This window comes from Betta splendens, chromosome 9, assembly GCF_900634795.4.
Source record: "Betta splendens chromosome 9, fBetSpl5.4, whole genome shotgun sequence".
Taxonomy (NCBI): Eukaryota; Metazoa; Chordata; class Actinopteri; order Anabantiformes; family Osphronemidae; genus Betta; species Betta splendens.
Window position 1 is genome coordinate 27556925 of NC_040889.2, and position 25743 is coordinate 27582667.

At 41.7% G+C, this 25743-nt stretch overlaps 1 protein-coding gene across 5 annotated transcripts in view; it reads right to left on the reverse strand.

Moving 5' to 3' along the window:
* Positions 1 to 25743, reverse strand: part of srrm4 (serine/arginine repetitive matrix 4) — a 49646-nt gene that overhangs the window by 19280 nt on the left and 4623 nt on the right. The window contains exon 1 of one of the 5 annotated variants that reach the window (XM_029161695.2): positions 18100 to 18947. The exons of the other annotated variants lie outside the window; for them this stretch is intronic. Within the exon in view, the coding sequence (XP_029017528.1) occupies positions 18100 to 18302 (203 nt within the window). The 5' untranslated portion in view covers positions 18303 to 18947. Of the gene's footprint in view, positions 1 to 18099; positions 18948 to 25743 lie in introns of those variants that run through there. 5 annotated transcript variants of the gene reach the window in all.

A 25743-nucleotide genomic window follows, 5' to 3' on the forward strand; every position in this document is an offset into this window, starting at 1 on the left:
CATAAAGAATTTAAAGAAATGTTTTCTAAAAATGGGTTTTGTGAGGCACCATCATATTTTAAAATCCCTTAAACACTGCAAACTCAGCTCAAAGATTTCTGCTATCCTGGTGCAGGTGTATCATAATTCAAGAAACTCTTTGCTGTTCTCTGTGAACATAACTCTGAATTCGGAATATCCAGGGTATAACAGCTCAGGACGTTCCTGTCCAGAGTTCTGTATGTAAGAACTGTAGAACTGACTGAAGGATGAACCCTTTTGCAAAGTAAATTCATTTTGTAGCCAGTGAGTCATCGCCTTAAGGCTTTGTTGGACTTGGGTAAACCTGCTAGATTTTATTGGCAGCTCTCTCTATTTGCCTTCTCTCTGTCAAACTAAAATCAAATCAAATCAAATCACACTCTTAGTGTTCAGCTTCACAAGCACTGTGCTTCATTACAGGAGCCACTGCAGGCTGAGGGGATGTTAACATTTGAATAACATCTTTATAAGATGAGCTGCAGCAGCTACAGAGTGCGACTGGACGACATGTCAAACATGATCACGTATGTGTCAGCGCTGTCTGTGTGGCAACGTTCCAGATGTGAGCTCAAATCACAGCTGGTCCATGTGAACTACTGCTGACAAAAGAAGCACGAGTCCATCAGATGCCTCGACTTTAGAAACAGCTTTGGCCTGAGAAGTACATTATTTCAAAAAAGGTTCATTCTAATGACGAGCTCGACGCCAAAACCAACAGCAGCAGCAGCAGCAGCAGCAGTTCAGCACCAATAAGAGATCTGAGACATTTTCACACAGGCACAAAGTAACACACACAACAAAGCTCGCTTCACCGTTAATTAGCAAAAGCTCATAAAGGACGGTGGTGCTGCCATCGCCATCATCATCATGACCATCATCATCGCCGTCACTGTCATCATAGTGATTATGCTCTTTGTGGTCAAACTCAATAGTGCTCATTCAGAGGCATTAGGAGGAATAACTCTGCCATGGCACAGTCCCATTAGCCCAGACTGTTAACATCTAAACTGGTAGTATTTCTCCCCTTTCACGCATCATAAAGCTTACGTGTACATGAATTGCTTGCTTCCAAATCGAGTTAGAAGTGATTAGAGGGTTCTTTGTGTGGAGGCGAAGGGATAGAAGCAGGCATAGTTGGGTTTAATTAGCAGCTTGTGAGGCACACTTCCTCACTGCACTTCTTCCTGTGTGAAGGAGATTACTCAAGAGCCTTCTGCAGATGCTAATGCATGTGTAGTGCATGGAGCAGTAATCACGGCACACCGTCTTTAATTAGCACAACGATGACACCACAAATGAACAATGCATCAGGAAGAAGCTGCTGGGGAGAAATCCTCTGGATGATTGGCGGAAGGTGCTCCCGCAGAGTCTGACCAAAGCAGGAAACAAAGACTCGAGTCTTTAATGGGAAGCTGGATGGGGGAAAAATGAGCCTGCAAGTCTCCGCCGTCAGTGGACTTGAGTCTAACTTGCTCACTCAAACGGCAGCTGACAGATGGCTTCACGATTGGACATCTTCCTCGCTCCATTTCAGTTGTGCATCCTGGACTCGTGCAGGAGAATCACATTTCTGTGAGAAGCTAAACAAATATTTTTAACTTTCACAGCACACCTCTTCCAATTAATACAGAACAGAGAAAATAAAACTGCCATCTGGCTGAAACTTAATTAGCCAATTATACAAGTAATGTTTACCAGTGACTGCAAAGAAACCATTAAGAAGTTTTCCTTGACGCAGGAGCTAATTTGAAGCGTACTCTGACAGGCCAGTAGTCAGAGCTGTGAGCTTGGAGGACCTTTCTGAACTGCCTTCTCCCACTTCTGTCTCCAATTATCCACCATCACGTTTCCTTGTAGTTGCTCTCTGGGAATATTTCCAGGCATCAACTTAAGGGTTTCTCCACACACCTGTCTAGGTGCACAGACCTCAATGGCCAAACAGACTGGAACCTCCATTTTGCTATTTCAATCTGCCCCTGTCTTAATGAGCTGCAAGAGTTCCACACTAATTTGTGTCAGTAAACATATCAGGTCTGCAGCCAGCCATGACAGGCAGAATGAAACTCAATGGGCCAGTCGACACATTGTGTGGGAGAAAGAGTGAGGAAACTCCTGACAAGATCTAGATGTATGCCGGTAATTAGAGAACGGATTCAGAATGAAGCAACATGCTCAATTACTTCAGACTTTCAAGCTCCCGTTCCTTTTCTTCAGCCTCATACTCAGCTGTGACGCCCTTTACAATGAAAAGAACCATGTAAATTATTCACCAAGCTCTGCTCATGAACACATTCCCTGAGATTTATTCCCTCGTGAGATAATCAAGGGCAGAGGAAGAGAAAATTGACCAGAGTTTTTTCCTATTTTGCTTCAGGTGGATTTATGTGCCCTTGTGCTGTAGGAGCAGTGTGCAATCTGATATAGGGAGGGATGAGGCCTAAAAATATGCCACACGTAATATGGGTTCCTGGGTAACTGTGTTTTATTAACTCTTCTGTTACATGTTGTTTTCCACAGTCCAATATACAAAGGGGCCTGTGTATTATAAATGAGGCCTTGGCAAAAAAAGTTGATTGGATTCAAGAAATGTAATTTAAATTAAACCTAAGCAGGTTCTTCACTGAGCAGAAAAGAACTTAAACTGCATTGATGATGATGATGTAGAAAAGCTCTAGAAAGTATAAGAGCTACATACAAGCCTAAGCTTAAAGTGCCCGTCTCCTGTGCTCATTACATTCCCCCGCTGTGCACGGACTGTCTTATCATGCTGCTTTTAGCACTGACAACCTTTTCTCACATTTTCATCATTGCTCTGTTCCAGACACCTATCGGGTTGCCACAAGGGCAGATGGTCGGCACAGCATCCGGTAGCGCCAGCAAACAGCATTGGGTTGTTTGGAGGCTATAAATGTGTCTCAGTGCCCGACATCACATGGAGCCTCCGGCCAACTACCGCACCGCCTTCCTCGTGAGCCCATGTCGGAACCGCAGGCTCACGCGTTCAACTCCGTGCTGCTTCAACCTTCTGTCTCTGTCTTTTTGAGTGCCGTCCAAGAATCAGAGTCTGGGCTTTGTGAGTACAGCTAAGTACAGCTCTGCGGTCCCGTAACACGGCTGTGTGTGGTGCATCAAAGTCAGAACCTCCTCCCACGTCCTCTGCTGCACCCTGAAGGCTACGGCTGTCGTATCCACAGTGGGACCTCACTTTCTTCCTTTTCACCCACATGCATTCTTCACAGTATCTCTATCATTTTAGTTTATGTCTCTGCGCCGTCCTTTGAGAAACTATTTTAGCCAGTGTCTGTATCTTACAGCAACATTCCACAATGTCCACCACTCTGCTGCTGGCAGAGATTTAGTATTTACCGTACTACTTTCCGTTATACATGTATAGATATACTTTACGCTAGGAATGTGCACAGAAATACTTTAAAGGCCTAAAATGATGAAAAACTTACAAGCAGAGTTATTTTAGTCATGCAAGATGGCATTGACATCTAAAATAAGCGTCTTAAAGTGCACGCAGACAACAACGACTAAAGAGAGCAATCAAGATTCCCACTGACTGCCCCCTCTTCCACCCACCTCCCCCTTCCCCCCTTGATGCTAATCAGTGTGGGTGCTGCTGGCTGTCTAGTAGCCTTGATCTAATTTTAAAGACAGAAATACCATTAGCCTGTAAAAGATAAGGAGAGCAGCTGACATGAGCTACTAGAATCAAAAAAGACACGGTGGTCCATAATTCTCTGGAAGGATCTTCTTATCCTGAACGTCTGAGCATGAAAAGGAAGCTGCTGCAGAGATGTTGACCTTTGAACTCTTCCATGTTGTTTTAAGACAGTTTTGTAATTTTGTCAGTAAACGTGATCGTAGCTTGTTTACCAGCAAGTTTACTAGAGTTTAAATTAATAAATGGGCAAGATGTAAAAAATGTTGTCACTGATTAGTCCAAAAACATTTATCTTTGCCTCATATTGAGCTAAAATGTGTAGGGTTAGGACTGTTTACTTATCTGCAACTCCAAGAGGCAAGAGGTAATTTCCAATAAGTTTCTGTAACATTTACAGGTGAAGAGTTTCCTTCTTGAAGCTGTTCTAGCGGAGTTACAATGTAAAAGCCAGATGGCAGTTTTACTTCCTATCTGCCCTCTTAATTAATTGGGAGATTTGTCTTGTAGTCCAACATCATGATCTACTCACGTGGCCTGGTTTGCATAACAAGCATGCTCAGCGCATGCTCACCGTAACTAATAGTGTGCATCTGAAATCCATGTCTCTGCAGAAACAGGTTTGTACAGCACCATAAACCCAAACAAATGCAGTGGAGGGCTTTTAGTCTGTAGCTCCTGGTGTTGGCTAGAGGTGACCTCAGTCCATGTTGCTACACATAATTATCATCTCCCTGCAGGGAGGCAACCAGTGATCAATGAATGAGTGACCTTCTCCTTCCATATGCATCTTCTTCAACGTTGGATTATAAATTGGTTCATCCCACCTCCCCCTAGCATCTGTGTTATTTAGAGGGCCATGTGAGAAGTCCATTAGCTTTTTATGGAAAGGAGGTTCATTCAATTTGCTGCCAACGCAATAAGGAGTTCTGTACGGACACACGGCGAGGGGCTCAAGGGCAAGTGAATTATTCCATTATCTTTAGTGTGTGGGAAGACAAACGCCACCAAGGTCCTGGGGGGATTTATTTAGCGATGTCACCTCTGTTCCTCACGAGGAAACAATGAAATTAAATAAAAAGTGACAGATAGGTGCCCTTATGCTCACACATGGTTGTTTTATGAATGTTAGTACACATGATATCAAAACAAAAAACTCTTCTACACCATGATGCGCCTCTAGTGTTTGTATTGTTGCAGTAATGTATCTGACAAACAGAACACGGTCATGACACTTAATTAAAAAGCCACATGGATTGAGATGATTGGCTTAATTAAAGAGTCTTAACCCTTATTAAAAGTATAATCCTCCTCAAAGTCAAAGGTGCTGTTTAAAGGATTCATTGCGTAGCCAGGCTGCATGTGTTCTACTCTGTTAAGTGGCATAAACTCCAAAGTGACATTTGCCTGTGTATCGCTGCCTCCCCGCTTACTTTTTGGGTATTTTTATGAAATAAACTTATATTCTTGCAGAGTATTACAGCATATTGCACTATGATGATGGTGATTTAAGGATGAGCTCTTTATGCGAGTGTGTTACAAATTTATATCCATCATATTTACTTCTCTAGGAAAATGCAAGACACTGTATAATAAACTATACAGAAATTAAATAGAACATATAATAGTTTATATTTTCTGTCATTATGAACAATTGTTCTAAAGTCTCTCCTGCAGCTTCTAACTCAATAAGTCTCAAGGATTAGTGTAACAGAACATTGGTGCATGCAGCACATCCATTCGTGCTCTATTTTAAGCGTTCTTTGAGGTACACAGGTAAAAAGGCGTAACATTATAAATTGCATATTTCATATCGTTTTCCACTATACAAGACATATTGGGAAATAAGATATGTTCAGCAATAATCCCCTAAGGCATGTACTGTGTGAGGCATCTGGCACAAAGCCTGTCAGCTGCTTTAAACATCATCAGCGTATCGGCAACATGATTTTAAATCACCTAGCTGGCAAATGCAAATGCAGCTGCGAACTTGATTTGCTCCTTTTTAGCATAGAAGTCCTGTATTTATTCAGAGAAACTAATTGCAAAGGAAAGACAAAATAAGAGTGAGTCAGAGGCAGGAAGTCCACTTTCATTCCTAGGAGAACTGGAGAAGACAGATGCAGATTATGAAAAACTGAGGAGGCCTAATGAAAAGCTGGATTCCACTGGGGCGACTACAGTCTAGTGGATATGTCACACTCTCTGTATCACTCACTATAATGTTGAAACCAGCTCCCTCAGCTCCATAGAAATCTGCTGCAATCAGACTCTTAACTCCTCCTCGGTCCATAACTCACACACTGTATCAGTGGTTGGGTTGCAAACTTCTTCTCTGCAAGATTTTGTGTAAACCTATGCAATTTAATATAATGTGCAATAATCACTTCCCGTGACTCTGTACACTACTCACTTCACTCATTTTATATAGTTTTGTACTGCTTAGCTCTTCTCGTCATTTAGTTAATGCTCTCTCATATTAGCCTTTAGATAATGTATTTCAACACTGTTGTAAGACACAATTTGCCCACTGTGGGAAATTATTCTTAATTTAGCATGATTTACACAACTTGCTTATGGCACGGTGAGGAGAGGCAACATAATTTCTTTGAGACAAGGATGAAACAGAGAAAGACCCATTAGGAAAAAAGAAATCATTAACCCAGAATTCAATTTACACATGATTATTATAAGACTTTAACAAACTTTAACAGGAACTAAAGATTTGATAGATCTGCACAGATTTAAAATCACCATATATCCTTGGAATTATTACAAAACCTTCTCACGTCCCTGAGCAATCAGAGCTTTACGTGAATGTGGAAGGGGGCTTTAGGCCAGGATTAGTGCTGATAGCACAATGATGACCCGAGGGCCGAGCGCGCGTTGCTAACTTGCTTTTAAACTTGGCTCCAGCAATCTTGCGTACCCTAACCTTGGCAGCTGTCAATCACTGAGTGAACCGGTCTGTCAGTTAGACTGGGGGGAGGGGGGGGGGCCTTTTGCCTCAGAGCTTATGAAAAGATTATTCGTCCTTCCAGTACAATATTAGCCCCTAATCTCCTGCCTCTCTCGGACCGTTCTCAGCATGATGAGGTGTTGTTGGTGGAAGCGACAGATGGAGAGAGTGACGGTGGAGGAAGAAGTAAATATGTCAATCACCCGAAGCAGGAACTGAGAGGTTTCCTTAGAGAAAGGAAGGAAAGTCACAAAACCAACTTCCTCACTTTTTCAACCTATTTCTTACACCTAATCATTCAGACTTGGTACCGACACAAGACCAACAGTTCCTCATCAACAAACACATACACACCAGTATTTCAAAAACATTTGGATCAACCAGTCTGAATAAATTAAGGCCACAGATAAGTAAAAAAGGCACTACTCTGTTCATCTGACTTTGACGTTGACCTCTGTGCATTAGCTTTGCCCTTTGCCCCTCATGACAAGGATTATGCCACCAGTCAGGATATATTTGTTTATGTAAATCACTGCCCATCATTTCACCTCAGCTAATTATGGGTTCTATGTGACAGATACTGCGATGCGATCCTCACCCTGTTTCATAGTCAATTAAAAGACAAAGTAGGTCAATGCGGTGGTTGATGAGTTTAGGCAGATGTTCTGTAGCTGAGACATCTTGACTGTTGCAAACATGTTTCAGACGATTACTATTTAAAAGCTTCCTTTTTGCCAAAAGTTTCTTCTGTGCAATGGATAAAAAGAAATTCAAAAAGTCAACTTCTAGCACTAGCTTAATAATTTAGTAGCAGAACCAGGACCTCATTTAGATGAGGACAAAGGCACTTCTGAATCGCCCTGGTCGGATCAAAGCAAATCATTAATTCTGAGCTTCCAGTTGTAGTCAGATCTGATGTTTTATTGCAAGTAGATTTCCTTAAACTGTCTGAGTCAAAAAGAATGCTGAGACAAAGCGATCCTATTTCTCCAACAAGGGCACTGCTGAGCCCAAGTTAAATTGAATGCCCTAAAATAACAGTTTAATTATGTGGCTATCGGAGAGGCTTTCATGTTTTCCAAATGAATCAGGCCAAGTGTGATAACCAATTCTTTCACTGATGCAGGAAAAAAAACCTCTCTCTGGCTTCTATCAAAAATGATAGGGAGCCACTGAAATTAGCTCATATGCCAGACATTGATTACATTTCTTATAATTAGGTAGAATGCTCCCGGATAGCCCTGATCTGTGCCAGATAAATTTAATTAGGGGATAAATTCAACTCCGCATGCAGTGGTCATATCTTTATACGACAGACCATCCTCAACACTAATAGACGTCTTCGTTTTTAGGGTTTTACTGTCAATTTGTGCTCAGTAAATCTAGATTTTATTGTGTATTTCAGCACATGGTTGTAATATAAAGTATCTTACATAATATTCATTCATAGTTACAGCCTTGGAAGCAGCTACCGGTATATGTGGTGATGCCGTGTTTGGGAAAAAACAACCTGTTCAAACATGGACATTTAACAGTAGAAGACAGATGTGCTGTTAAACCCGCATACAGAAGGATCCAATCAGGACACGACACCAGTATCCAGTAATGAAAAACAGTAAATTAAAGCAAAAATCAGAAAACCTTATTATTTTTGGCTGACTGGTTTATCATCAAACACACTTTACCAACAAACTCCCACTATTCAAACATGGAGTCATAGCGAGAATAAATCAGTAATGCTGTTGCAGTGCTGCACCTGCAAAGTCATTACTGCTCTCATGATATCCACAGCAACCAAAGTGCTCACACTGACCACATTAAACATATGTTTAATGACTGTGCGTTTCGCTGGGCTGCAACTAAGCTTAATTAAAGGAAGAAATGAGCCATTTCCACAAACTAGAGGAACAGAAAGACCAAGCCTGGTGTTCAGCCAATATGCTGATGCAGTGTAAAAATGAAGGTTCGTAGTCTGCAAACATAAAGCTGCACATTAAACCTGGACCACTATATGACAAAAAACGCATTGGGCAACTAAAAGGTGGCGATGGAGACATTTCTGAAAAAAGTCTAAACGGAGTGGAGCTACTTTGCTGGAGGGATCATAACTGCTCTGCTCTTCTCTGTGTGATCCAATCTGACAGAACAGGAAATTTCTACTCTACTTCCTTCTCACTCTGGGAAGAGCGACAAACCTGTCAGCTCCATTTGTCCTACCCAGTTCTTAGTAGGACGTGCCGGCTACTGGCGTGTCAGTGGGAATAACGGTCACGTTGGGAAGTAGCACACGTCCCAGAGTGAGCGCCAGTCTTTGAAGAACAAGTCTGCACCCTCTGCACAGGTTGTTCACTGGATAGTGGCCAACCTTCCTTACTAGGTTGTCCTTGACCTTCACATGGCAGGAACGTCCACTGCTCTGAGTCAAGTTCATGCTTGCGATTAGACGTCTATGCTCATCTGACTGTACGAGCCTCGAACCATGACTGAAGATGGAGCATCCCATATGGTACCAGCGCTTCCACCAGATCTCTTTACATCACCGTGTGTTAAACCACTTGTGAAAGCTCTTCTATAACAATTGCAGTGATATAGTATGTTTAAGTCCACGTATCTTTACACAAGTCTGATATTCACTAAGACTTTTTCTATATTATCTGTGACAGTGCTGAACTGTGAAGGCTGCTTCATTGTCTGTGACTCAGAGTGTCCTTGTTACATGAAACTCATCCCCGGAGCAGCTATAATGCCACTAATGACTACAGTAGCTGTTATATACTGGGAGTGTCTTAAATTTGGGAAACACTGTTCCTGATCAACAACCGTGTCACCCCCCAGATATAACAGTCACATTACAGCAGAAAGGCAGTAAAATCATATTATACTGTAGCTTTAAAAAGGAAGCTGAAGAAATGAATTCTGGCTGCTGGGCACGTTTTTATACTCATATAGGACCAGTAAAGCAAGAGGCACCAAAATGGATTCTTTATTTATGACTTAATACTGTAAAACAGGGACAATAACATATTAGGAATGTTAGGGCCACCTAAATGAAATCATAAGCAGTTTACTGGGATAAAACCTTGATGTAGGCATTTAGTGGCTATTTGAAATGTTTTTACTCAAGGACTGAATGTAAAGGCACATAATATCAGACACAACTTAAACATAGGGTTTTCTGTGTTTCACTAAGACTCTTAAAAGTGTCAGTTTTGGAAACACTTGTCAGTGTGACATTTAGTGTCAAGAAGCAACAGCAGACGTTAGGGTGAGCAGAAAGGAAGGAAGTAATGCAGTAGGCTAATTAATTCCTCCCATCCCATCTCTGATTGCATTTGTGACATCAACACGGCCACAGTTTGCACCCTTACCCCTGCATCAGTTATGCAAATGGTGGCAATTTCACATGAATGGCAGATCGTCTTCCCGAAATGAGGATGGGCAAGAAGCGAAAATGAAAAATGGAGGAGGAGGCTGAGACGTGGGAGCCAGTCAGCCTTGAAATGATTTAATTTAAGTGATGAGGAGCTGACTTTGATAAGTCTGCATTTTCATAATGAATACTATGACCGCTTCAGGGGTCCAGTTACCAAAAAAACAGCGTAGTTCGCGAAAAAGAAAACACACGAAAAAGAGAGCAATGAGAACTGGAGCTCCTGTTTAAATGCACTTTATGTGTGGATGCATGTGGACACAGTAAATAAAATGACTTGGACCCGCTCACATTTTCTGCCATGGGGAAAAAATCCTCTGCCTAATATGTAGGATTTTTCAGATTTTCCAATATGCCAACTCTAGAGCGTGTATGCATATTTAATGGGGACTATGCCTCAGTGCAATTTTAGATGGGGAAGGATTTCAGTCTGCTGTCATTATGAGTGATTGCGCTACCTCATAGCACATTCAAGTTGGATGTGGCAATAACTATCTGTCTGTACCCTGAAGCACCACTGATGTTATTATCATTATGACTTTTTCAGCAGGTATATATTCAAAACCTGTCACCTCCTGTCATTTATGTTCCAGTTCATATAAACTTGGGACCTGTCACATGACAGAATACAGCTACTGTATGTGTGGGACCAAACAAAATTATAAGGACGGCTTTAATTTTTTGTGAGGGTATCTAATTAAGTATTTACTACTTAAACTGGCTTTAACCACAAAGTAAATGTGTAAACATCTGTTTTTTTTGGACCCGTCCAGGGTGGAGCCTGTCTCCAGCCCAGTTGGAGCTGGGATTAGCCCTGCACTCCTGCGACCTGTACAAGGTAAAGCAGTCAGGATAATGGATGGAAGTTTTTGCTCTAGTGGAAGAGGTCTACGCTGCAGGGCAGCTGATTAGCAGTTAAAGATGAGACTCGGCTCATACCATTTTCTTGTCCGGAGACGTCCCTGGTTTGTGAAGATATAATATGTTGTAATGAGCAAGTACCCCCACACTCCGAGGTAATGAATTGCTCAGAGGAGTAGGTCATCTCCTACTGTCGCTAAGATTTACTAATGTCCTTTTCAAGTGGAGCCACTAGAGGACAAAGGAGCGTTTCACCTTCTCTCTCATTGTCTAGTATGAGTTTATTCAATGTTGTACATTATGTGCCTTCATATAATTCAATTCTCTTTGGCCAAGGCTCAAGGAAGGAATTCTATTCATAGGCCGAATAGGATATTCAGCTAAATCTAATAACCTTGGGCACCAAAATGTCACTCCCCTTCTTATTACTTTATTTTCTCCCTTGCTTCATTCATATTCTTTTTCAGACCGTCATTACAGCCTTTATTTGAACTACGCTTCAACATTATTAAAAGTAACAATCAGAAATTTTCTTTCTCTATACAGTATAGGATGAATTTAAAAACTACAGCAGCTGATTTAAAAAAAGTACGTAACTCTAACAATCAGTACTGAGTCACAGAGCCTTGTTCAGTTTACTGTACATGACCAAAGCTGAGTCGGTTTTAACCTTGAATGTGTACAAACAATTCAAATTCAAAGTGTATCTTAAAACCTTTGAACAAGCCTAAACGCAAGCTAAAACGAAAAATTAAAAACAGGGCATCAATTGTGTTTTTCATAAGCCCGAACAAGACAATAAACCACAAAAAGACTTAAAAAATAAATTAAGTCTCTATTTCAATTTTTTATTCTATCAGTTTACACTCATAAGTGGTAAACACACACTTATGAATAAGCAGTGCAATTTATTATGTTAACCATAGCTGCTTTTAAATGTCAGTGTACTTAACCAGACCCAGAATGCATCATTCTGCTGTGCTGCACTAGCTTTCTTTACATTTACAGTTTAAACTCTGATAAAAAATATTCTGTTGAATTTATTCAGGTCATTAATGCTTAAAAAAATTGCTGAAGCAGAAGACTTTCTCTTTAAATGACATATTATTATTCCTGTTTTACTTAGTTGTCTTATTCATTACAACATTTGACATTTAGAACCATTAATACCTTGACATTTTACTTTTTATGTGTGTGCATAGACTCAATAAACGATATCTTCAAGAAAAGCCAATATAAATAAAAGGAACAGTGCGGTGAGAGCAGTTAACTTACAAGCTGCTTTGACTAGATGCGGTCGGGGGCTATAAAACAGACAAGGTCAGGCCCGTTTCTGCACGAAGGCCCTGGACGGGGGATGCGGGAGGAGGCAGAGTGTGGCATTTTCATCAGAGGTAGACCACAGGCTAGGAACTGTGATCCCTGAGGGGAAATTGCTTTGAGTTGATGTTTCAGGAAGCAAAGGGTTAAAGCTCAGCTCTCCGCTTTCATCTTTGGAAATGTTGTTGCTGCTGCTTTTTTAGCTCTGGAGGAATTATCATGTCCAATTCCTCCTATGGTGCAATGTGTGTCAGTCTCCAAACGTGCCGTATGTCACACGTGCATGAGGTGAATGCTGCATAACTCTATTTGTTCTTATAAAAAGGACCAAATATGCTCAGGAGAATCCTCTAGTGTTACGTCCTACACTTTTTAAAGGTTGTGATTATGTTTATGATAATATAATAACTGTAATAAGGTGAAAGTACAGGTTAAGGTGACAGATTGCTGCTGCCAAGACCAAGATAAATAATTGTTGGCAGGTTTGAGGCCAAGGGCCACCAAATGTAACGCACGCTGCAATAAATCTGAAGTCTTTACAGCATCATTTCTTCAAATGCCATTTTCTACTTTACTTTTGAGTGTGATGATTGTTTCTGTTGTAACACTGCAATAAATGAAATTCAGTTTATTTTTATAGCTCTGATTCACAACAAAAGTGACGGCACCGTGAGGTTTAAGGTTTAAGACCTTACAGAACTCAAAAACATGACTATGGTCTATAGAGAGAACTGGGCTCAGTGTGAGTGACCATTTGCCTCGACAGGAAACAGCGACAACAGGCACAAACAGCATCAGCTGTGTGGAAGCGAATGTAACATCTGCCACGTCCTTCTGATATCCCTGTCTCCATTTGTTTATGTCATACTGTACCTTTTTATCTGGGTTAAAGCCGCTGCTGTGTTGTGTAAATGCTGCCTGCCTGTCTGCCATGACGGGTAAAACAATGAATAATACAAATCTGCCACGAGACGCAGATTTGAATAAGCTGATTTTACTGCATTTTATCATGTCACTGTTCATTGTGGGCTTGCTGATGAATTTTGGGACCTAAATGCATAGTTTACTAGAGCAGCTCCATCCTCTAAGCCATGACCACAAACAACCTTACATCTGTATGTAGCGTATGCAAATCAAAGAAATTCCTGGATTAAAATATCATAGATTGAGAGGACTGTGCAGCTTTCATGCACAGCCAGCGTAAAACCATTATGCTCATACATATTAAACACCTTTTACAGGTAAGCACTGGAGTGCGTTAATAATATCGTCGTAGGATCCTAAAATCAACAGGTGTGTGATTGAAGTTAAAGCTGTGGTAACGTACAGTATCAGCTGGTGCTGGGGATGATCGACACATTTGGAAATGTCAAAGTGAACTTTATAAGGCATCACCTTCAGTGTAAGTGCTGAGTCACTGGCATTTACCTACAGCACCTTTAAACCCTCCACTCAAACATTACAGTAATTCTGCATTGTAAACCAATAAATGTCTGTTCCTCTGGCTTTGTTGCACTAATGTTCTGTCAGGTGGTAAAAATGTGAACAACTTCACATCAGGGAACTTTTAAATGTATTTAACTCTCAGGTGGACGGTAGAGGGATTCTGACCCAACCTGATCCAGAGCAGATAAAGAGAAACAGCAGCTTTGCATTACATTGTTAGTTTAGAAGCAGCCTGAGTGACTGATGGGACAGATTCCATAGACCAATTATTTATGGTACCATAAGCTTCCTCATGAAGATATAATGAAAAAATGAATTAACCTTTGAAGTTTTTCTATTTAGCAAATTGTTGTGAAAAACATAATATAAAAGCCAAAGTTCTGCAGGTTGAACGGAGATAACGCAGCCTCCTGTAAGATTAACTCTAATCGTAATTAAAACAGTTACCAGAGCAACATCAGTCCCACTTTCGGTTTGCGCTCAGAAATGTTCTTCAATTCATTCTCCAACTGGGAACTTACTGTATTTGGAGTTGGGCCATAATAAAACCCTGCACACATCCACGTTAAGAAATGAAAATTATTTATGACAGAAAAATGAGGAAACGAGATACTCAGAAATCACGGAGTAGCTTATAGATACACCAGGATACAGTACCTGAACTTGAAATGTTTTCAGAGGTTCCTAACCCTGAAATGATGAGCCATGGCCACTGCACTGTCTCAGACTGTTCCTGCTTCCAACTAAACCATTCTACAGTCTACAGTAGGTGTGCTTTTAGATTTACGTCTTAATTGCATATTAGCAAGGTCATCCACTCAGTTGTTGTAAAAACAGTCCTTCTAGAGTTGAGCCACAGTCACTGGTTTGATTCACATTAGCTGCTTACAGGGAATCAATATCAAGTGTGAATCCAGTTCAGTGATAAGTCTGATTCCTGCCTGGGGAACAGCCTTCATCGTCTGCTCTCCTGTCCGCATGCATCAGAGCATCCCATGTGCTCTGGGTAATAGGACTGAGACACAGAGAGGGAGCGTTAACACACCCTGAGAACCGACAGAGAAGGAGGGAGATCGACGCTGATGTAAGGAGAGTAACACAACACCGAGGAGAGAGGAGCACAGACAGAGAGATGTACAACAGCAGACAAACCCTCCGTCCGTCCGTCACAAAACCATGTGTGGCAGAGAGAGAGGCACGCGGGGTCCTGAGGGAAGCTCCCAAAGCTCCTTTTTGACGTTTGTGACTACATTTTACACAGTCCTTTATGATCTTATTTAGGTGGACATGTGGATATTGTGCGTTTATACTTCAGCGTGTGGCAGGAATATCCTTGAATGTTTACAAGACTGAAGCGACAAAAGGAAACACAAATGGTCACACATGCAAGTTGTGAACAACAACAACACTGCACATTAGTTGATTGTGTTTTGATGAACAATAAAGTCTGACACAATGACTTTTGGAGTTCATAATGAAGTTTAACCAGACAGTGGATGTTAATAGTAGAAGGTTGCATTTATTTATACCCATAATTTTGAATGGGTTCTGTTTATATTTTCTTATTAATTTTTCATGCAGATCTAAACTAACTCCATTGTGAATTCAGGTGCAGTCACTCACAGAGCTGCCTTTGATTACCCTTCAATATCCACCCATAGGGTGTCAGTACAAGTACGGCTTAAAATTCTGTTATATATATTATTGAACTTTTAATGAAATGTGCTAATTCGATTCTATGGTCGTTTCAGACTCTACCTGGGTTGTACTACTCTCTGTTCCACGGTGTTCTGGTTACTTTGTATATTCCCACTGGTGCTGTCAGAGTACAAGCTCCTCCAAACCTTTTCTCTCTCTTTCACCTTAAACCGGCATCTGCTGAGGTAAGAGGCCTGAAACCTCCAACACCACACACACAAAGTAGCACACACACACACACTCTGGAGCCTGCCATCTGCCACGAAGTTGGACAAGACCCCACTAACATGGCAGCCACACACACACACACGCACACGCACACGTACGTGCGCGCACACACACTCGCACTAATTTAAAACCTTTGCAATCGCTGGAAAAACATCGCTGGTACAGATGCGCATGGATGCACACCGGCGTAAACAAAGCCACAAAAACACACCGACACACACATAACACACCCGAAGTTAGTAGCCAGGCTGCATTTTTAATGAGGACCCCCCCCCCCCCCCTGAACAAAACAGCTTGCTGGGTCATAATGGATTTGAGCAACGCCCCACCCCACTGCACAGAGCCAGCGTCGTCTGTGCGATGGGCCTGAAGAGGAGAAGACAGAGGGGAAACGGCAAACTCTAATTACCCCTCTGTGGCTCTCAGGCCCCTCCAGCACTTTTATTCCAGGAGTGAAGGGGAGAGGGGAGGAGGACGGAGGAGGAAGACGAGGACAGTGCAAACAGAAGAAAGGCCAGTGCTGATTGAACATGAAACGTCGCCCAGTGGCTCTGCCTCCGTCTACTCGCTGCTTTCCCTCTGCTTCTTGTACATAATGCCCCCTCGCGTTCAACACACAGTTATCCACACTGAATAATGATGTTTCCTCTTGGAGAGAACGAGGCAGAGGAGCTACCCTAAGGCTATACATTCTGATGGTCTAAGCATTCCCCAGTCACACTGTGCTTGGGCAAAAATCAGCACTGCAGCGGGGGGCGGCAGCATGGGCCTCATCCAGTATCCACATTCTCAGGCTGTTTGTTGTGTTTTACTCATTATTTACAATACGTATCACCCCCGAGTCGCTCTGCATTTCTGTCCGCTGCAAATGTACACATGCAAAGGTTGAGAGAGCAGCGGATGCAGAGGACGCTGCAGCCGTCTTTCACAAACAGACCAGGGGGAATTAGCGACGTTATGTCCCGTCTCTGGGGACGTGGCTCTCGCCTGTCGCTGCCATGCTGCCGTCATCATCGTCACTGTCACCCGGTCGCTGCCCGTGGAGGGATGGAGCCACTTGAGGAGAGATTTCTACCAGAAGCAGCTAAAGCTGAGGAGACAGCTCGGCCTCGTTCCAGCGTCCAGCTATTTTATAAGACTGCTCAGTTCAGTGCAGCTAGAATTACATTTCCTTTCTACTCGGGTCCATTAGCTTTATTTTTACACTTTTTTGTGAGTTGTGTGACAGGAAAATTGGTGCTGTGGGCAACATGTTTGATCGCTAAGCTGAGACAACACAATAACGCATATTTGGACACATTCCTGCAGGAAGAACGTCATTTGTCTCGTCACACAAGCTAAAAAACGCCTTTTATGACCAGACCATGTGCAGCATTCTGATCCTGCCGTAATAGAAGTCATTAAAGACACATTATCTGGTTCAGTGTCTCTTTCCACAGTCTGCCTGATGTAGGATGAAATGGGCCATTCTAATCCTCATTAACATCGCTAATTTCACATAAGACAAAGTTGATAGTGGGTGTCACAACCATTCAAAGGTCACCCAGGCGGGCGTCGACATCTGTAAATACATATGTGCAAACACACGCGTCTGTATGATGGCGTTAATTCCTACATGCTGTTCTCTCTGTTCTTGTCTGTTACTGTGTAATAAATAACAAAGCAGCATCAAAGTCACTATCGTGTAGTGTAGTGACAAATAGACGCAGGACGATGCCTGATGAAAGAGATTCATCTGGGAGTGAGAAAGTGGAACGGGATCATCTTTCCACCTCTTTTTCTCTGAGGCTATAAGTGTTGCTAACCTTTGGTGAAAAAGCAAACAAGTGACATGTTGCTCCTTCAACAGACACACAGGCAGAAAGCCGTGACACCGGGGGTGGAGGGGGCCGGTCTGACATTAGAGGCACAAAGAGGCTGCTGCATGACCTTTACAGGGGGCAATTAACTGATCGTCACACTGCTCACGGCCAGCTGTGTTTGGGGTCTATATCATGTGTGTTTTATACAGATGTATGACGTTAGATCGATATCGTATTTATCACTAAATGACCTTAGAAGACTAAATATATTCAGATGGTCCAAACATTGTGATGCTCTGTATTTTATGTATAAGCTTTTTTACACAACACACAAATGTTTTATACATCAAAATGTTTAAAACGAAACTGACATTTTTCAACGATCTCCTAACCTGAAGTTTACAGGTTGTTGTTGTTGTCAATAAATACTGATGATAAAATGGTAGAGAAAAAGCAAATCAAAATTGCAACAGAATGAACTTGGCAGGAGAAAGTGGAGGTTTTCAGTCAGTAACTAACATGAATCCCAAACAAAAAGCTATTAATGTCTAAGCAGCGGTTGAAACTGTGTTTGTGTCTATATTAAAAGCAAAGCTCGGCAGATCCCGATCCCTGTTTTTTTCACCATTCACTGTGCTTCTTCTGACTAAAATGACTTTAAACTCACTCCGTCACCCTCCTGCGGGCGGTGATGCTCGCCACGATGACGCTCTCCGGTCTTGGTGTGGCAACAGCCTTGAAAGTGCCCTTCCAAAACTTCTCAAAAAGCTGCTTCTCCTCCAGCCGCTGGAGGATCGGGGCGCTGCTCTGCGATCCGAAGGAGGCGGCGGGGCCGCAGGGGCCGAGCGGGAGGGAGCACGGGGGCTGCATCTCTGGCCGTCGCCCTCCGAAGCGCAGCTCGTCCAACGGTCCCTCCACACACTGCTCGCTCAGCACAGTTGCTGCTCTGGAGCTGGAGCTGGAGCTGGAGCTGTCCAAGTACTGAACCAAACTCCACAGAGCCCAGTGTTCTTCTCCGCTTTCCCTTCTTTCAGCAGCAGGTCAATGTGTCAGCGTCTGTCTGCTCTATGCTCTTAAGCGGGAGCGTTGGGAAAGAGACAAAAGGCGACCCAGTCCAGCTGGAAGCTGGGCATTCTCCAAGTTGAGGGAAGGAGGGGTGCGTAAGACAATGTCTCTCTCCGCCTCTGCTCTTCTGTCACATCTGCTGCTTTTTGGGTCGGGGTCTGGGTCGAAGTAGGGGGAGCGCTCCCTTTCCCACAGTGTTGGCGGCTTCACAGAGAATTAGCCATCGCAGGACAAAGGACAAAGCATGTTTCAGTCCTCAGGAGTGACAGGCGGCTGGTTTTCTTGTAGCTGGAGTGAAGTTTTAGGGTCTAGATGGTAGCGCGCCCCTCGCATGGCAGCCTGGGGCTGAGCAGGTGTTCAGACCAGTGTAGCGGTGCGTCTGATGCAGTCGCGGATGTGCACTGGAGCGTGTGTGAGCGAAAATCAAGTGAGGAGCTCAGCTGAGAGCGGTGGTTTTGTGTGTCTCTGCCAGTGACGTCAGTGTGAGGGGCCGGCTCCTGTGGGGAGGAACACCTTCTGTCATCCTCGCTCGCTCTCCTTTTCTCTAGGTCTTTGTATTTCTTGTCTCTTTCTATAGCCTTAATTAGGTTCACTTCTTATAGTGACGAGTGCCAGCACAGTGTCCATGTCTTTGTTGGTTCCGGTCTTGACTTTATTTTTATTCTTTCATAGTCCTCCATCATTTCACTCTGTGTTAAATATGAATTTTGAAACATCTTCCCTGCTCTCTTTACCGACCAATTAGTCAATTAGCTGCTTTAATTAACTCTTTGATTCTCCAATATTACAATTTAATGCTTTGGAGACCTAATGATATTTGCATAGAAATGTCTCTGGCAGTCAATCAAAACAATACTCTGTCATTAACAACACAGTAGAAACAAATAAAGTCATCATGCCTGTGGACCCTTAATGTCGCTGTTCATTACTTCTTTGGTCGTCTTGTTTTATCCGTAGTATTGATTGCACTGTTGTCGTCACCATGAACTAATTTTGATCCTGAACAAGCACATGTTTTCTTTTTCACCCTGTATTAACAACACAAAGTTTTGCAAAAGCAGCACGATGTTGTGAAGGTGCTGCTGTTCTCTGTATCCACTGACTGTGTGATTCACACTATATATAGTGTGTAAACTATCCAAATCTTTCTCTCTTTCCTCTCCTTTCGCTTCACAGACATACACTCACACAATAAGTGTGTCTGGGACAAAAGGCTGAGTAAATCAGCATAACAAAAGGCCTGGCTGAGGCAGGACCAGTGAGAGCATGTGGCTGACACAAACCTCTCCCGGGGGTTTTAGCTTTTCCCTGCTGTCGGATACCTCCTCCTCCTCCTCCTCCTCCTCCTCCACTCCACTCCACTCTACTTCCACATGACACATAACACAGGGCAACAGCTCAACAGTCCCCTCCCCAGTCATCCCTCCCTCTGTACTTCCTCCCGTCTGCTCTTCTCTGTGTCTAATGCTGCGTATCATTTGCTGTTTGCCACTCTTGTAACATGTGGGATTCTACTTGGTAATCTTGTAAGGGATTATTGATGTGGGAAATACTACTACCCTGCTCAAGATAGCAAGATGCATATAATATGTTGTGCTTTAGTTATGCGTGTAAAAGTCTGTAGATTCAGTTCAATTCATTTCTTATGCTTCAAGGTACTCTGCATCATAAGTTTAGGACTAAGAAAAAAAAAACACCCAATGCATCTTGGTACCAGAAACTACAGGACACCTACAGAGGTCTGACTCTAATTAGGTCAGTACAGTCAGGAAGTAGAGGGGCACCTAGACAGCATACCTTTATGTGTGTGTGCACGTGTGTGTGTTCCAATGTATGTCATGTAGTACTTCTGTTATAGAATGAACAGCGACTGTGAGCAGAGACGCTGCTCAAAGCTGTTAGAACTGGTAGATTAAGGACTTCCGCAGAATCCAGGAAAATGTTGCTGAATGCCAGTAAGGATTACAGCATTGCATTATGGGTTGCAGGACTGTGTTCTGCCTCTATAACAATGCTGATAAGGCTCTGAGCATCAGACATACAGAGAGGGACTGAAGGTGCTGTGATTGGTCAGCCGGGGCTTGTATTGCCTCACTGGTTGAGACAGGTGATAATAGGGAAGCAGCTCTTTAGTAATGGTCATAAATTGGTTTTTGTATCTTATAAACTCACCGCCTCACTGACAATGTTTGTATGCAGCAATGTGATGAAGACATACACATCTTTAATCAATTTATTTCTTGAGATTTACAACTAATCTGACCTGTAGATTGAGCATTTTACTTAGTAACAACATTAATTAGCGCTGCTAAAATGAGAAGCTAACAAGAACATGCTTAAGCCTGGATCATCAGTACTATTAAAGTTGGAACCCAACCCTAACTTAGTGGGCCAAAACATACACAAATGTTTAATGCTACTGTATGCTTAAAACTTCCAAATAGAAATAGTGAGAGATGAAGTCAAGCTAAATGTGTCACAGATGCAAACTGACTAGAAATTATAAATAAATCTGCTCTGGGTGATTGTAACTGGTTCTTTTATGTATGAGGATCTGTGCACCGCATTATTTCCATAAAGAATGAGCCCCAATTATCACACCAGCGTATTCTTTAACTGCAAGTGTGAACAAGATGTTGTAAACAAAAGTTTTCACGCACCATGCTGACAACATTGTGATGTGAATCCCTCTTTCCCCTGATGAGGAGTGTACAGAGGCGTGTGGGAATTCAGTCTCCGCCAGCTAATAGGTATGCGATACCTCGTCTGGATTAATAATGCATATATTAGCTGATAACATGAAACCTTGATGTACAGCCACTTAATTATAAGTGGCTGCTTCATCAGTGTGCTTTGCATAAAGATAGAGCAGAGGCACTCTCAAATCAAACCACAGGGCAGAGACAAGCCAGTCCTGCAAAACACAGTGTGTGTTTCATTTATGGTGGGGAATATCAAACAGCCGTTACTGCCTTGAGATGAAGTTGAGGTTATTTTTGAGAGCGGTGCTGAGGGCAGTGGGATGGACTTCCTCCTGCTGAGTGTTTTCATGAAGTGCTTTAGCTAGCAGTGCTTTTATATGGAAAGTTGAGCTGAAGGACACAAAGCTGTTGTGTAAAAAGCCTTTAAAAGATAAAGAGACAATCATTTCATGTTTTAGCCTTGATGCTGTGATGGAGAGATTTACACCCAGTGACAGGAATTAGTTACATAAAGAATATGACTTAAAACAGAATGGTTGTGTTTATGGTACAGACATCCCATCAATGTAGCATCAAAAGTTAAAATTATTTCACATGCAGTATATGCATCTTTAAACATAATAAATATTTTGCCCATTAGCAAAGCAACTGAAGCCCTCTATAATTTCCTAGTCTTGCTGATACACAGTCAACTCTAAGCACGAAGAGCATTCATTCAAAGTAAATCACAAATGAGCTGCATTTATAAAAAGAAGCAGAGGGAATAAAAAGTTTTCTTTTTTTGTCAGAGCTTGATGGGTTTGCACTGTCAGATCTCAAGCTGACAGTAATTGCAGTTGTTAGAGCAGAAGGCTTCATCTCTATGGAAGACGCAAATCTATTCAAGAAGAAAGGGAGAAGGCAAATCGTTCAAGAACGTATAATGTCCCTTCTCTCTTTCAATCAGAGTTCAAGTCACTATGCATCTTCTAACACTGCTCCGTTTTTAAGCTACAGTATGTCTATTCACAAAATAACGCTGAAGCTCAACGTCACCCTTCCTTCTACACCTTGAGCTCTGTGTCCTTTTCTTAGCATTGTTCATTTCTTACTCTTCTTCATTTTCAGCATGCATACTGTAACTCCATGTAAAGAAATCAATCACTGGCACTGAGGATAAGCCCTCACTGCATCACAGAGCAGCGTTCTCAAACATTTGACACAGCTATACCAATAAATTACATTTCTGAGCTCTGCATTTTATTAGTGTTACTGTTTGACAAGTCAATTATGTCTGTCCCCTTTTTGCTCTACTTAAAAGCAGGCATACATCCCTTTACTACAATTATTTAGTCAACTCAGACACACTGACTGACTGAGGGAAAAGCAAAGTACAAAAGCAACAGGTAAACTCAAACAAAGCAGCAAAATAACTCAATTAAATAATTTTTTTTTGATTTCACTTTGTGCTTATTAGGAAAGATGTCGGACATACTGTGATTTGCACCTTAGCCAGTGATGTATTGTCAATGTGTTATAAAATGGTTGCCAACAGAGACAAAGGCGCTTCGCTTCAGTTTACTCAGAACCACCTCATTAACATGTAAACCCCAAAGTCCTGGTGCTTTGGCTCAGGCTGCTCAAACCTGATAAGATATTTTATTTTCAGGCTATTTCACTTTTGGAATAACTTCCATGAAAAGTGGATTTTGATCCCCCCGCTACCTGAAATTGAATAGAGTCCGAATTGTGTGACATGGCACAGACAAACAAAGGTGTGAGGACAATGTCTGATAATAATGGAATTAACAGAAGGGATCATTACAGACCACAGCACAATAAACGCTGCAGCTCAGGGAGCAAATAGAGACGGTGTGTTTGTTAAACTGAATCCAAACACAAACAACACACTACTGTCATAATGACTGATTCAGCTGTACAGAAAATCACTGAGGATTGACTGGTATCGTTGTGGGATGTGTTGCTTTAATAAATCTTTCTATTAGCATTTGATTCATAATACAAATGGTTTTTCCATCTCCCCATCAGCACTGTCACACAGAGAGGGCTGGATACTGTAGGAAAGCGTCTCAGCATCGGATAAAACTAGAGACGCAGTCAGTCTCTCAGTGTAATTACCCATCATGCCAGCTTTCCCTCTAGCTGCATAAATACAATTTAGTTAATCCATCACCACTAACATAAGTCTAGATCAGCTTTATTTGTCACCATGGAAACATGCATTGTGATCATAGCAAACTCTAATGATTTACCAAAGGATAAAACAATTTTTCATAATGGTTGGAATGGAATCCACGTAGTCCAGTCACATGCTCTTAGAATATCTAGTGACTCAAATCTGCCCAGCAATAGTGATGGTGTAACTTTTTAGGGTTAATATGATTAACACATCGGTAAAAAAAAACAAAAAATGGACTGGAAAAAACAGGTTGTAACATTAAAACATTTACTTACTTACTGTATCTTTCAGGCAAAGACAGAAAAAGCATGATATGAATGAGGTGGCTGGTTATATTATTGACTTTATATTTTATACTAAATGACAACTGAGGTAAATACAGGCTGACTGAGGCAATTTCTTCTTCTCAGGTGAAAGAGGCATTCGGGGGAACTATTTGAAGGACAGTCTGCTGCACAGGGCAAGGGTAGAAGGACACTGCCATCCAGCCAAATTAAATCATGAGTCTGCATTAGGGCAAATAAAGCACAGTGTTGGGGGACGACTGTACAGCAGATCTACTTTCACCGAGCCCGAGGACACAGAATAACGCTTATTGGTGGTGATCGCCACACTGGGCGGTGGAACGTAACACAAAGCCCCCGAAGACAAGCTGAGGGTCACTTCAAATGCTGTCATCAGAGGAGGTCACTCAAATTACGAGGTTCACCCAGAGTCTTCTGGCACAAAAGGATGAAATTATGACTTGATGTAGTAACAATATATTTTCTATAGACCAAATTTATAGGAGCTTATTCACATTCATTTGCATGTGATAGTTCTTTCTACTAGTAATACACAATATAGCATCCGTTTTCTCTGGGGCTTCTGTTAAAATGTTACACTGTAAATGGGTATAAAACAAGTGTGCATCAACAAATATGCATTGGAAAATATATCCAAGAGAATAGTCAAATTTATTACACAACAGATCCAAAATATATAAAATATTGAACTGTCCTGAAACCAAAACAATACCCTTGCTTTAAAATGACTGTACAAAAGTATATCTTCAAGAGAAGGAATTAGCATAAAGAAACAAATTTGACAAATTTCTATGTTTTTGCTTTTATTTATTGTTGATTTGATAATTGACATTTTATTTTTACCAAGGTGGCATTTACACTGGATGAAGGTATGTACAAAATGTTTTTTATATTTGGAGGGATAAGTGGGCCAAAAGTTTAATGCATCTACAGTAGTTATCTTATACAAAATGATGGTACCGTTTTGATTGGTACACGTTTACTGGTCATATTTATACATAGTTTTATGCATTTCACGCAAAGTGTCATCATAGTCCTATCAAAGATGTAAAGACTTTGTCTTTAGGAAAGTGAACACGAGGTACAAAACAAATACATTGTGCTGTTCTGCTTAATTCTGCCCAGCTTTATACTGTACCCTTGTGACTTTAACACCTTCTGTCCTTCGCATGAAGATCCAGTCTCAATCCACCACGTTGGAATCTGGGATTTATTTTTGCTTACGTGCCTATAAAATAGAGTCTTATGTAAGTGTTCCAGATTTGAAGCGCTCAGAGCGGATCAGAGTCCGTATTGTGCCAGTTCTGTGCACTGAGGAAAGAAAAAGAGAGGAAGATGATGATGACTTGACTGAACCCACTTTAATTGATGGGTCCCTTGGCCTGAGGCATGAGTGTCTATGTGCGTGTGTGTGTGTAAATCACTGTAATGGCGCTCTTACGCCACAACAATACACTGGGAGAGGACACTCACAGAAGATGGCCCCCGTAAGAAGAAACCATTTGAAGGCAAATCACTTTTATTCAGGGTTCATGGGCAACAAGGTGTTTGGTTCTTCTTTTAGTAAATAGCCTTCAACCCCTACATATCACCAATCACTGGACTATTTGTCACAAAATACTAGTGTTCATTGCTTTAATTTGAATGAAAATCTGATTTTGAAGTAATGTTCTCCAGCAGTTTGGTGGTCCAATAATATTTTATTTACAAAATAAAGGTGATGAGAAATGTTCTTTAAGTCCCTTCAAGGGCCACTTCAAAGACAAGTATCATTACTTGGTGTGTATTTCACTTTGAAAGTCCACTGATTAATAAAAACAACTGGAATACACCTAATTTGCTACACAGAGACTAAAAACACAAACAAAAATATTGCTGTTCTTTTGAGATGGCTCATTTGGAAAAAGGTGCACAAAACAAAATATACCAGTCCTGCCCAGTAACATGAATATATAATTAATAGGTAAAGATGAGAAACTTAAATTGACTTGCTGGAGGTGCAAATTACCTTGGACGGTGTTGTGATTGGTTCAGAAACCAAGTGGAAAACTGCTGAGCCT